Source organism: Gavialis gangeticus, unplaced genomic scaffold (assembly GCF_001723915.1).
Source record: "Gavialis gangeticus isolate Ggan-Ray unplaced genomic scaffold, GavGan_comp1, whole genome shotgun sequence".
In the NCBI taxonomy this organism is placed as follows: Eukaryota; Metazoa; Chordata; order Crocodylia; family Gavialidae; genus Gavialis; species Gavialis gangeticus.
The window spans coordinates 100,922,143-100,932,325 of NW_017729032.1; the positions used below are offsets into that span (position 1 = coordinate 100,922,143).

The window sequence follows — 10,183 nt, forward strand, 5'->3', positions numbered from 1 at the left end:
AAAAAAACTTTCCACATACAAAGTTCCTCTATAAACTTTCCACAAGAGGTGAACAGAAAAAGTAATCTGCAGCTTTACATTACTTTCACAGTACAAAAGAACCCTTTTTAAAGTTAAAAATAATTAAATAGTCTAATAACTTGAAATACAGGTATTTCGAAATTAAAAGTTTGCAATTTCAAATTTTTAGTGCCTTTGCAAAAGAAACACTAATTTCTATACAACTAAATACTATTAAAATGTAATGCATGGGTCAATTTGAAACAGAATGGCTTTATAATGTGCCTTTTCTAGTAGGGTGACATACACTTCATAAAATGTGCATTATGTCCATGTAGATTTTATAAAGTCTATGCAAGACAAGGAGTTATATAAATACCAAAAGGCCAGAAAAGGCCAAGAATGTGTGTAGCATAAGAGGTTCCTACACTCCACATGGCAAGGAGAGATGCGGGGACCCCAACCAACAGCTCCTTCACATTAGAGGCCTAAGTGAGATGATGACACTGCAGAGATTCTGAACTCCACATCGGCCCAATGTTTTGAAAACTACAGGAAATTAACAGATGAAGAACTTCATTAATGTCAAGAAGCAACCTTACCTTAAAGCTGAAGTTAGCATGTATATTAAGAACATTTTAAAAACCTGAACAATAGAGGTAAAGTAACTAAACGGTCAAATGCTTTCATGGAGGTTATAAATAAATGCGCAGCAGCTTAGACAACAGAAAGAAGTTATCCTGAAATACAGAACTCAGGGATAAACTAACTTCCCTATCTAGCTCATGTCTAGCAGTGCGAGATCAATTTGATTACAGATCGAAAGATAGATCTGTATCTATACATACACACACACACAAAAATTCATGGGGGGGGGGGGGGGGGAGGGTGCAGGGATGGAGCACTGCCACCTAACCTGTGGTGTGCCACTTCACCTCCGGCCCTGTGCACTCTGCCCTGCTTCCCCCTCTCCCCCCAAAGTGTCTGGCCCCGTGCATCACTCCGTGTCTGCCCTGTCTGGCCCCCCCACCTTACCCGCTGCTGCTCCCAGTGTAGCCCTGTGCGCCCCTCCCACCCCCTGCCACTCCACCCCGCACTACTGTTGGCTCCCAGGAACAGGGGGGAGGGAAGTTTGCATGCAGTGCCAGCTGCCGACACCCAGCAGCATGCAATATACCCCACTCCCTGCACCTCCCTCCTCCTCTCTGCCGGCTGTTGTCAGGGCTGGGCATCAGTGGTAGCAGCACTGGGCAGCAGAGGGTGGGGGCGCGGTGGTGGAGGGGCAACACTACTCGGAACCCTCCCCTTCCCACTCCCCTCCCTACCCTTTTCCCTGCCACCTCCCCCTCTCTGCTGGCTATTGTTGGAGGTGGGAGACGGAGCAGTGGCTCCCTCTATCCATAACACTTCGGGCTCTCGCAGCCAAATAGGCATGCACCCTCTCAGTGGGGCATGCACAGTTGGCCCGGAACATTATGGACGGACTAAGGCCATTATTACATTAGATAGCTATCTGTCTCTGAAAGAAAAGAAGTCTTCAGGAAGAGAGTGGATCCAATATATACACTTTTTTCCCCTTTTATATACATCTTGAATCACTAAACAAGACACTCTTCCTGAAGACTTTTTTGTTCCTTTATTTGTTAGGTAATCCAAGATATCTATCTATCTACAGATAGATACATCTCTCTCTTGCTCTATCTCTATATGTATCTCTCTCTCTCTCTCTCTAAAATGTGGAACTATATGCATAGTTCCATATATGTGATATATTTATGCATCTTGTATTGCCTAACAAAAGAAAAACATCTTCAGGAAGAGCATGAGTAATCTTAAATGTTTTAGTTTTCATCTTGTTAAATTACATAGTCTGCTAATGTTACAGTATTTTCAGGTATGGGATGTAATATTAGCTACATAAAAGGTGGCAGTAAGAAGCTAGAATTTCAGAGTGGCTTAAGGCTGACTGTCTCAGTGGAAAGGTGGATGCACAATGTTTTCCAAACGTATACAAAATGTTGTAGTCTCTTGATCACAATGGGAAAGTGGGGAGAAGGAAGCGTCTGCATATGAAGATGCTGGTGCTTGAAACCACTACTAGGAGTGCTATTTTATCCTGGTATTGAACAGATAATGAAACAATAGTCTCATCAGTCTGAGGTTTGGTACAAGAGCAAAGCAAGGTTGATATTTCACATAAATAATATTTAAGTGCATCTTAGAAAATATAAACCAAAATAATGTTGATTTTTGTACGTAGGAAGTAATCATAATGTAATTCTGGAAGTTTTATTTGTTTTTAGATTATGAATCCAGAGACCTTGTCTTCCTCCCATTTTTCTGGGAAAACTAAAGGGAAGTTGGGTGGGAAAAAGCTATGACAACACAACCAGAACTTAGAAAACAGAGCAGAAAAGAAATTTGATTGGATTTGTTTGAAAAGTTTTTAAATTATTAAAATTTCAAAAACCTGACTAGTCAGCTGTGGGAAGTATTTGTTCAAGAAAAATACTCCGGTCTTTTAAACAAACAAAGTTTTCATTTTAGTTCTCTGTGCTTTCAAAGAGGATTACTAAATATAGGATAGATATGGTTACAAAATAAATAAATAAAAACAGGTAGATAAACTGAAAATGTTTTCAGGTAAATCAAGCAAAGTAGCATAAAAAATCCACCCCTATTTTCCCCCTTTGCAGTTTACCTTTATCATCAATGTGTTGTCACAGAACATTTCTTTTGACTCTTACCTGTAAATTCACCAGGCTTCCAAATCTGCTGAAGTGCTCGTTAAGTTTACTGATATTATTAAGTTCTGGAGGAACTTTCCTCAATTCAAGCTTTGTATTTTCATTTCCAAACTGTACCTTCTTCTGAAATCCAGGACTGTTTGTTCTGTTGAAATTTTGCCTGCAATAAAATTTGAAAGGAGAAATTCAGAGCGCCTCTAGTAAAAAAAAAAAAAAAAAAATTAAAAAAGGATATCCCAAGCAGTTCACAGGCAGGTCTGAATCCTATTTAAAATATTCTCATATAATTCTTTCATGGGACTTCAAGTTATTCAAACAAAAATTGAAGTCGATGTGAGCACAGTGGGGAAAGCTGAATAAGAAAAACGGAATGATTAAGTTTCTACTGTTCTGCCAAATACTGAGATCAGAACGATGTCAAAACAGTTAAACATGTATATAAATAAGGGCAACCACTTTAGCAGCTCAGACTTTGTTTTTTCCTCTCCTTCTGAGCAATTAAGAAGCCAGTTATACTCTTGAAAGGAAAGCTCCTAAATATTTTACTCTAGACTACAAGGAGCAAACTCCAAGGCTTAGATCTACCATTTATAGAGATGTTTCAGAAACCCAAAAACATTTTCTACTAGCTTGCTCAGTTTCCCAAACATGAACTTCCTTAAATTCAAATGATATTACTACATAGTTTTAATGACCACTCACTTGTCAAACCAGGTCTTCTTTGTAGGAATTCCACCATCCCCTGCACCAATTGTTCTCTTCCTGGACTCAGAATCCACCACTATCCTCATACTGCTCTTATTTGGCGGCTTCTCTGTACACAGATGTGAGATAATATATTCATTCTCTGGTTTTCTTTAAGTTTTGCACCAATATGTTTTTGCTCTTCAAAAACTATCAAATAACTTTATACTGAAAAAGATGCTATGTTCCATAGATTAAAAACTAAGTACTGCCTTTATTCCAACTAGTGGAACTACTAATCCACTATTTCAGCCAATTCACTGATGAGAAGCCTAATGACGTCCTAATCTCACTTAGTGACTGACTTGTGCCCTGGGACATAAAGAGCTCAATGTCTCATTAGAGAGATTTCTGGTCAGTGAGCAAGCACAGCAAAAGTTATCCGCCAGAACAGACCTAGCCCACTTTTAGTACCATAAACAAGAAGTGGCTACCTGATTTGGCTCAATGAGTCAAGTCCAGGGGCAGGGTTTCCATGAGCTACAGTATGTACCTCCAGCAACTGGGCAGCTGCTTGAGCTGCTGCGCTGGCACTGCTCCAGAAACTAGAGGGTAAACACTGCCACTGCTCACACCCCACCCCCTTTTCCCCTGATGCTGATGTTAGTCAGTAACAGCTACTAAAACCATCAAATTTGGCTGTGGGCAAGGGGATGAAGGGACAAGCACCAGCAGCATTTACCCCCTGTGTTTTGAAGCCATGAGAACATAGCAGCTCTGGCAGCTGTGCCTACAAGCTCTGTGGGCAGCAATTTAGCCCCACAATTTAACCACCAGTTGGATAACCTGGATGGTCTGCAAACAACGCTGACATCCAGCTATAATTTCTGTAAAGGTCTATGTCCAATCATGGAATAACACAGAACAACACAAACTAATTGGAAGTTAGACACAACATTATGTATAGCTAGTCAGAAGCTGGCTAGTGAGGAAGCTTCTACTGAAAAGTAATTGAACTGGGAAGCTCCTTAGTAGAATGCACATATAGCCTATCATAGATCTATATTGTGATTGTATCCTTGTATTCTCTTCCCTCTGCATGCTGTTTGGCTTACTAGACTTGACTAATAACCCTTAGATGGAGACTGTTTTCCTGTGCCCGTAGGCAGTACCTGCTGCCACACAACAGTTTACCTTCTTAAGTTTTGTTACAGGATAGGAGAATTCTGTGCATCATGTTGTACCTAACTGCTATGCATTTCAACAGCCAATTTGTTTTTTTATATATGTGTATATTTAAGATTAAATTTTATATATATATATGATTAAAATGAAACATACATACATATACACATACACACACATATATATATAAATGTTTCATTTTAATAATGGAACAACATGGATTTTGGGTTATTTTTAAGTCAGAAAATTTAGTAGTTTGTTTTTTTTAAAATCAAGAGAAAACCAGGATCTCTGATCATCAACCATGGGTTGTTCTTATTTCTATTTTGCTCATTTCACAGAAAAACAGTGTCTTATAAAACTGCAGTGGGCAGCCTTAAAAAGTTACCACAGTTACTGTTAACAAAAGAAAACAAAAATAATGACAACTTTCATAATACCTCTGGGTGGCAGATCCATATCGCCTGATGTAAGCCCTATCAAATTAGGCCGTTGGGCATGAACTCTGTGCCTATACATAGGCCTCGAAGTGTTTGTTATACTTGGAGCTTCAGGATTATACCCATCTGTGTCATATGTTTCTGGTAATAAAAGAAATTGTACAATAAAAGTAAGTTGCAGCTATAAAATCCTAGTTCTGAGAGCCTGCCATTACCTATGGTTCTGACAAATAATAATCAGTCATGCAATACCACCCTCTGAAAAAAAGTCACCTGAGTTTTAGTAAAACAGAGTTAAAAGATTCTTGCACTTGCATGCAAATTTTCAGATCAGACAATAGTTAAAAGCAGACATTTACAGTTTAATTTCTGAACTTCAGAGGCAAGGACTGTCTGCCCCAAACAGTACAAATGTACAACAACTTCTAGGAACCATGCTATTATATATTAACCACTATTATTCTATTTAGCAAACACCATGGACAAAGTATCAATACCTGCTGTAAAGAGAGAGGGTGGTACAGGAGGTGGCTGGTGATGAATACCCGTTGTAACAACAGTAGGAACAGAACTTGTTGCTGAGTTTGGGGGAGCATCCATACCAGCAGGTTGTAAAGGTGGAAGCGGAGGTGGTGGTCCTGTCAAAACCAAAAAGGACACTATTTCATTTTCCTTTTTATCTCCTTGACAATGGATTCAAGCTCCTACAACAGATTACTTAGAGCAGAGGTAGACAATCTTTTCCTGCTTGCAGATCAGAATGACCTGCCTGCAACCAATGCTTGTTCCTAAGGCCATACAGGGAGAGTGGTCACAACCAAAGCCCTCTGTTGCTGAATGCTGCCAAAGCTGCACGTCTGGCAGGCCCATGAGCCACACAGGCTGCCAACCTCTGACAGAGAGGTTACAAAATGTCTAGCCTTGGAAGTGTTTAAATAACACATTAAACAAACACTTGTCTGGAATAGTTTAGACAGGGACAAACCAATCTTAAAAAGGGCACTGGACTACATGAACTACTGATGTTCCTTCCAGCCTCCTTTTCTATGACTCTACCCAAGGCCCCAATTACACAGGCAAGGAACGGCATTTGAAGCATGTGTTCAAAAATACTTAATTAAATGCTTCACAGGAAGAAGACTCATTGATTCATGTAAAGCTGTTCTCACTGGCACCTTAAACTATGTTAAAATACAACTTACAGACAAAAGTTACAGTTTAACACTTTTCACACACAAGACCAAATATTCATTGCCAACCAACTACTTTATTTACATAGTGAATATCCCTAACTAAACTGTTTAAAACACAAATTAGATATTACAAATTTAGTAAAGCAAAAAAGACTCTACAGTATGCAAGTACGCACAATTTAATTTGTCAAAAACCACAACATTCTCAAGAATATAACAATATTACAGAGGACACTGAAGATCAGGCAAATTACGCCTGACGTTTAAATTATCAACAAATACACATTTTGGATGTGGCAGAAGGTAAAGCAAGCATTTAAGAAAAGCAGAATGTTGATACTATTTTTTGTTCAAAATGATACCATCAATTTGAAATTGAGGCAATGAATTTAAAGTTGTTTCAAGTATTAATTACTGTTTAACAGTTCTACCAGACCATTGTGATTTATGTTTGCATCACACTGAGAAAGAAGGACAGGAAGTTACAAAGCCACCATGTCAAATGTGAAATTTTCAAAGCTTCCTAGAGGGTCTAGACACCCAATTCCCACTAAAACAAGGGAGAACCGTTTTCTGAAATCATTTTGGAAGCTTTCATAATATCATACTTGCAACTGAAAAAGGAAACTCACTGAAGAAAAGTTTCTTTCTTTTCCCTGTTCTATTATCTTGGGTGTCACAAATAATAGCAGACACAATATTTTCAGACATTTAATTTGCTGTGCTTTGGGTTTCTTTTAGACCTTGACAAGTTCAAATCAAGTGCTCCACAGAGGATTTTGCGGATTTTAAGACCTCTTCCCCTAACTCTTGTCAAAATCTGGCTGTTTGAGATGTCAACACAAGCTATTTCAGGGATAGTACCTGCAGCGATTAAAACTATGAATCTGAAATTAAAATAAACAATTTATGAGTATAAAAAAAATACATATATTAGAGAAATCAAAGCATTTTGGAAGAAGCTTGTTTAAAATCCATTTTAATCAACTGATCATATTAAATGTTGCCTGTTAGTCTGTTATGTAGGCCAAATAACATGAATGCATTCTGCATCTAGAAAAGTTCTGCAAATAAATATTTTTAAATTTTATTTTTACCTGTAACAGGTGGAAGGCTGGGTGGTAAAGGGCCTGGGGGTGGCACTGGAGGTCTAAGATTAACAGGTGGGGGACTCAGAATTGGTGGTGGGGGAGGAAGTCCAGGGGGAGGTGGTCCTTCAACAACAGGGGGTTGTGCTGGAAAAGGCAGAATGCCAGGAAGATTCACATCTTCTACAACTACTGGGTCACTGCCATGATCAAAAGGGCACATGTCTCCTCTCATACAGAAACCCTTTTCTGGAAAAAAAAATTAAATGTTAATAGCATTTAGCATCAGAGGTATGATCTTTAAGTATATAGCAGATATCCTTTACATAATACAGAACCTAGAAATTTAAAATCTTTGCCCAATTTTAATTACCTAGACTAGACATAATTAAATAGCCACTTAACATGATTGCTACTTAGCCTATTTATAAAGAGTTAACCATGTTAGTATGAAGTCAAGCAGAAGGCAGAGCAGAAGTGAACCTTCTAGACCATTTGAGCAAACTGCAAGTTCTCCACAGAAATCTACAAAACATCATAAAAGTTTAAGATTTTCCTAACAATTTCTGCACCAACAGTTGAGGATACACTAGCAGCAAACTGTTTAGTTTCACTGACAAGGAAAATAAGCACCACCGAAGCCAAACAGGCTATGAACATATGAGCTTGGAAACAAGATGGTCTGGATGCCTTGAAAAGACGCCCAAGTAAGGCACTCGAGACTTGGGTTTCCGAGAGGTTTAACAAGGCTACTGCTATTTCCATTATAAATATGTGCTGCATAGGAGCAGACATTGTTTGCTTGGCAGTGAGACCGAGCACCCTGCAGCTGTAACACTGACTGGCTACAGGAACTTAACAGAACAGCCAGAGAAAGAAACCTGGAAAATATAACGGCAGTCTTAAGGTGGAGAGAGACTTTCCAAGTATAATAATGGATATTACCCAGGTATAACTTCCAAATTCAATATAAACCCTGATAATTCTGTTTAGGTGCAAAAAAAATTAGCACGGACCAAAACCTTCTTTTGAAAGCTTCATTTTAAATGTTCAACATAGGAAATTTTGAATTAAATTGTCTATATTGCAATGGTTATCCAAAAGTATTGAAATGCTTTAGTACGCCTGTAAAAGTTTCTCTTTAAAAAATAAGCCATACACACAGCAGACAGCAAAAAGCATTTTTTAATCTCTTTTTACCAGTAGGTCCAATGTCACTTGCTTAAATAATACTCCCTGAAAGTATTGTAAGAAAACCTGCTCAATAAAACAGCAAGAGAAAAAAGTATTAACTATATTCACCTTAATAGACTATGTGGATAGAAAAAGTTTAGTTTCAGGAAGAATGTTATAAACAGATATTGGAAGACTCAGAAAACAAAACTGAATTGTTTTTATAAGAAAAATCATCATGACAGAGAAGGAAAGAGTATAAAAGGAGAAGGAAACAGTATAAAAAAGTAGGATTAGAGGGGCAGGGAATATGTCCTAGATGCTTAGAGAAAAATGAAGACAGCATCTAACCCTGAGAGGAGGAAGTAGATATGAAACTATATGTTCTCACAATGCTTAGGGTCAGAAGGGACCTAAACAGATCATCAGGTCTGACCCCCTGCCCCAGGCAGGAACAAGTGCTGGGGTCATAACATCCCAGCCAAATATCTAACCAGCCTCCTCCTGAAGACCCATAAGGTAGGAGAGAGCACCACCTCCCTTGGGAGTCCATTCCAGAGCCTGGCAGCCCTAACCGTAAAGTAAAGCTTCCCGATGTCCAGCCTGAACCTTCGCTCTTACAATTTGTGGCCGTTATTCCTAGTAATCCTCGGTGGTGCCCAAGGGAACAGAGCCCCCCACAAGTTTCCACTGGTCCCCCCTGGTGAGTTTGTAAACGGCCACCAGATCCGCTCTCAGCCTTCTCTTGTGTAGGGTGAATAGGTTCAGGCCCTTTAGCCTCTCTTCACAGGGCCTGCCCTGCTGCCCCTTGACTATGCAAGTGGACCTCCTCTGGACCCTCTCAATGCTAGCCACATCCCTCTTAAGTGCAGCGCCCAGAATTGGATGCAGCACTCTAAGTGTGGCCTGACCAATACCACGTAGAGGGGAAGGATCACCTCCCTGGACCTGCTTGTGATGTGGTTAGCCTTGTCTATAAGGAATTAGAACACACAAGCAGAGAGGCAACTCAAAGAAAGGTTCCACAGGGATTTGTTTTTTTAAATCAGAGCTGGAAATTGATAGAATATTAATGACAATCTAAAGGATAGTTTTATAGTAGTTTCTGGACACTTATTAGGCTTATTTTTGGAAAAGTAAAATCTGGTAAGATGTTGTATAGGATGGACTACATAAAAAAATAAAACAATATACTCTTTGGTATGGACAAATGCCTACATTAAAATAGGTTACCATAGAACATCTGATGTACAGCAGCCTTCAGAGAATCATAGAATTGGAAGGGACCTCCCGAGGTCATCTAGTCCAATGTCCTGCTCAAAACAGGACCATCCCTCCCAGCCAGGTCATCCCAGCCAAGACTCTGTCTAGCCAGGTCATAAATACGTCCAACGATGGAGATTCTACAACCTCTCTGGGTAACCCATTCCAGTGCTTTACTACACTCATGAGAAAGTTTTTCCTAATATCTAACCTAAGTTTCCCTTGCTGCAAGCTGAGACCATTGCTCCTTGTTCTCTCATCTGCCACCACTGGGAACAGTCTAGCTCAGGCTTGTCCAACATACGACCCACAGGTTGCTATGAGGCCCTCCAAGCTGTTTTCTGAGGCCCGAGGTGCTGCAACAGGAAACGAAAGTAAACACTGTACTTTCATGGGGGGGGGGGGGGGGG

General features: G+C 39.6%; 1 protein-coding gene across 1 annotated transcript in view; it reads right to left on the minus strand.

Annotated features, from left to right (window-relative positions):
* RBM26 (RNA binding motif protein 26) overlaps positions 1 to 10,183 on the minus strand; it is a 124,864-nt gene that overhangs the window by 68,413 nt on the left and 46,268 nt on the right. The window contains exons 9-13 of the mRNA XM_019523828.1: positions 7,347 to 7,586; positions 5,554 to 5,694; positions 5,057 to 5,197; positions 3,450 to 3,561; positions 2,748 to 2,907 (exon numbers count right to left, since the gene is read on the minus strand). Of these exons, the coding sequence (XP_019379373.1) occupies positions 2,748 to 2,907; positions 3,450 to 3,561; positions 5,057 to 5,197; positions 5,554 to 5,694; positions 7,347 to 7,586 (794 nt within the window). The remainder of the gene's footprint in view (positions 1 to 2,747; positions 2,908 to 3,449; positions 3,562 to 5,056; positions 5,198 to 5,553; positions 5,695 to 7,346; positions 7,587 to 10,183) is intronic.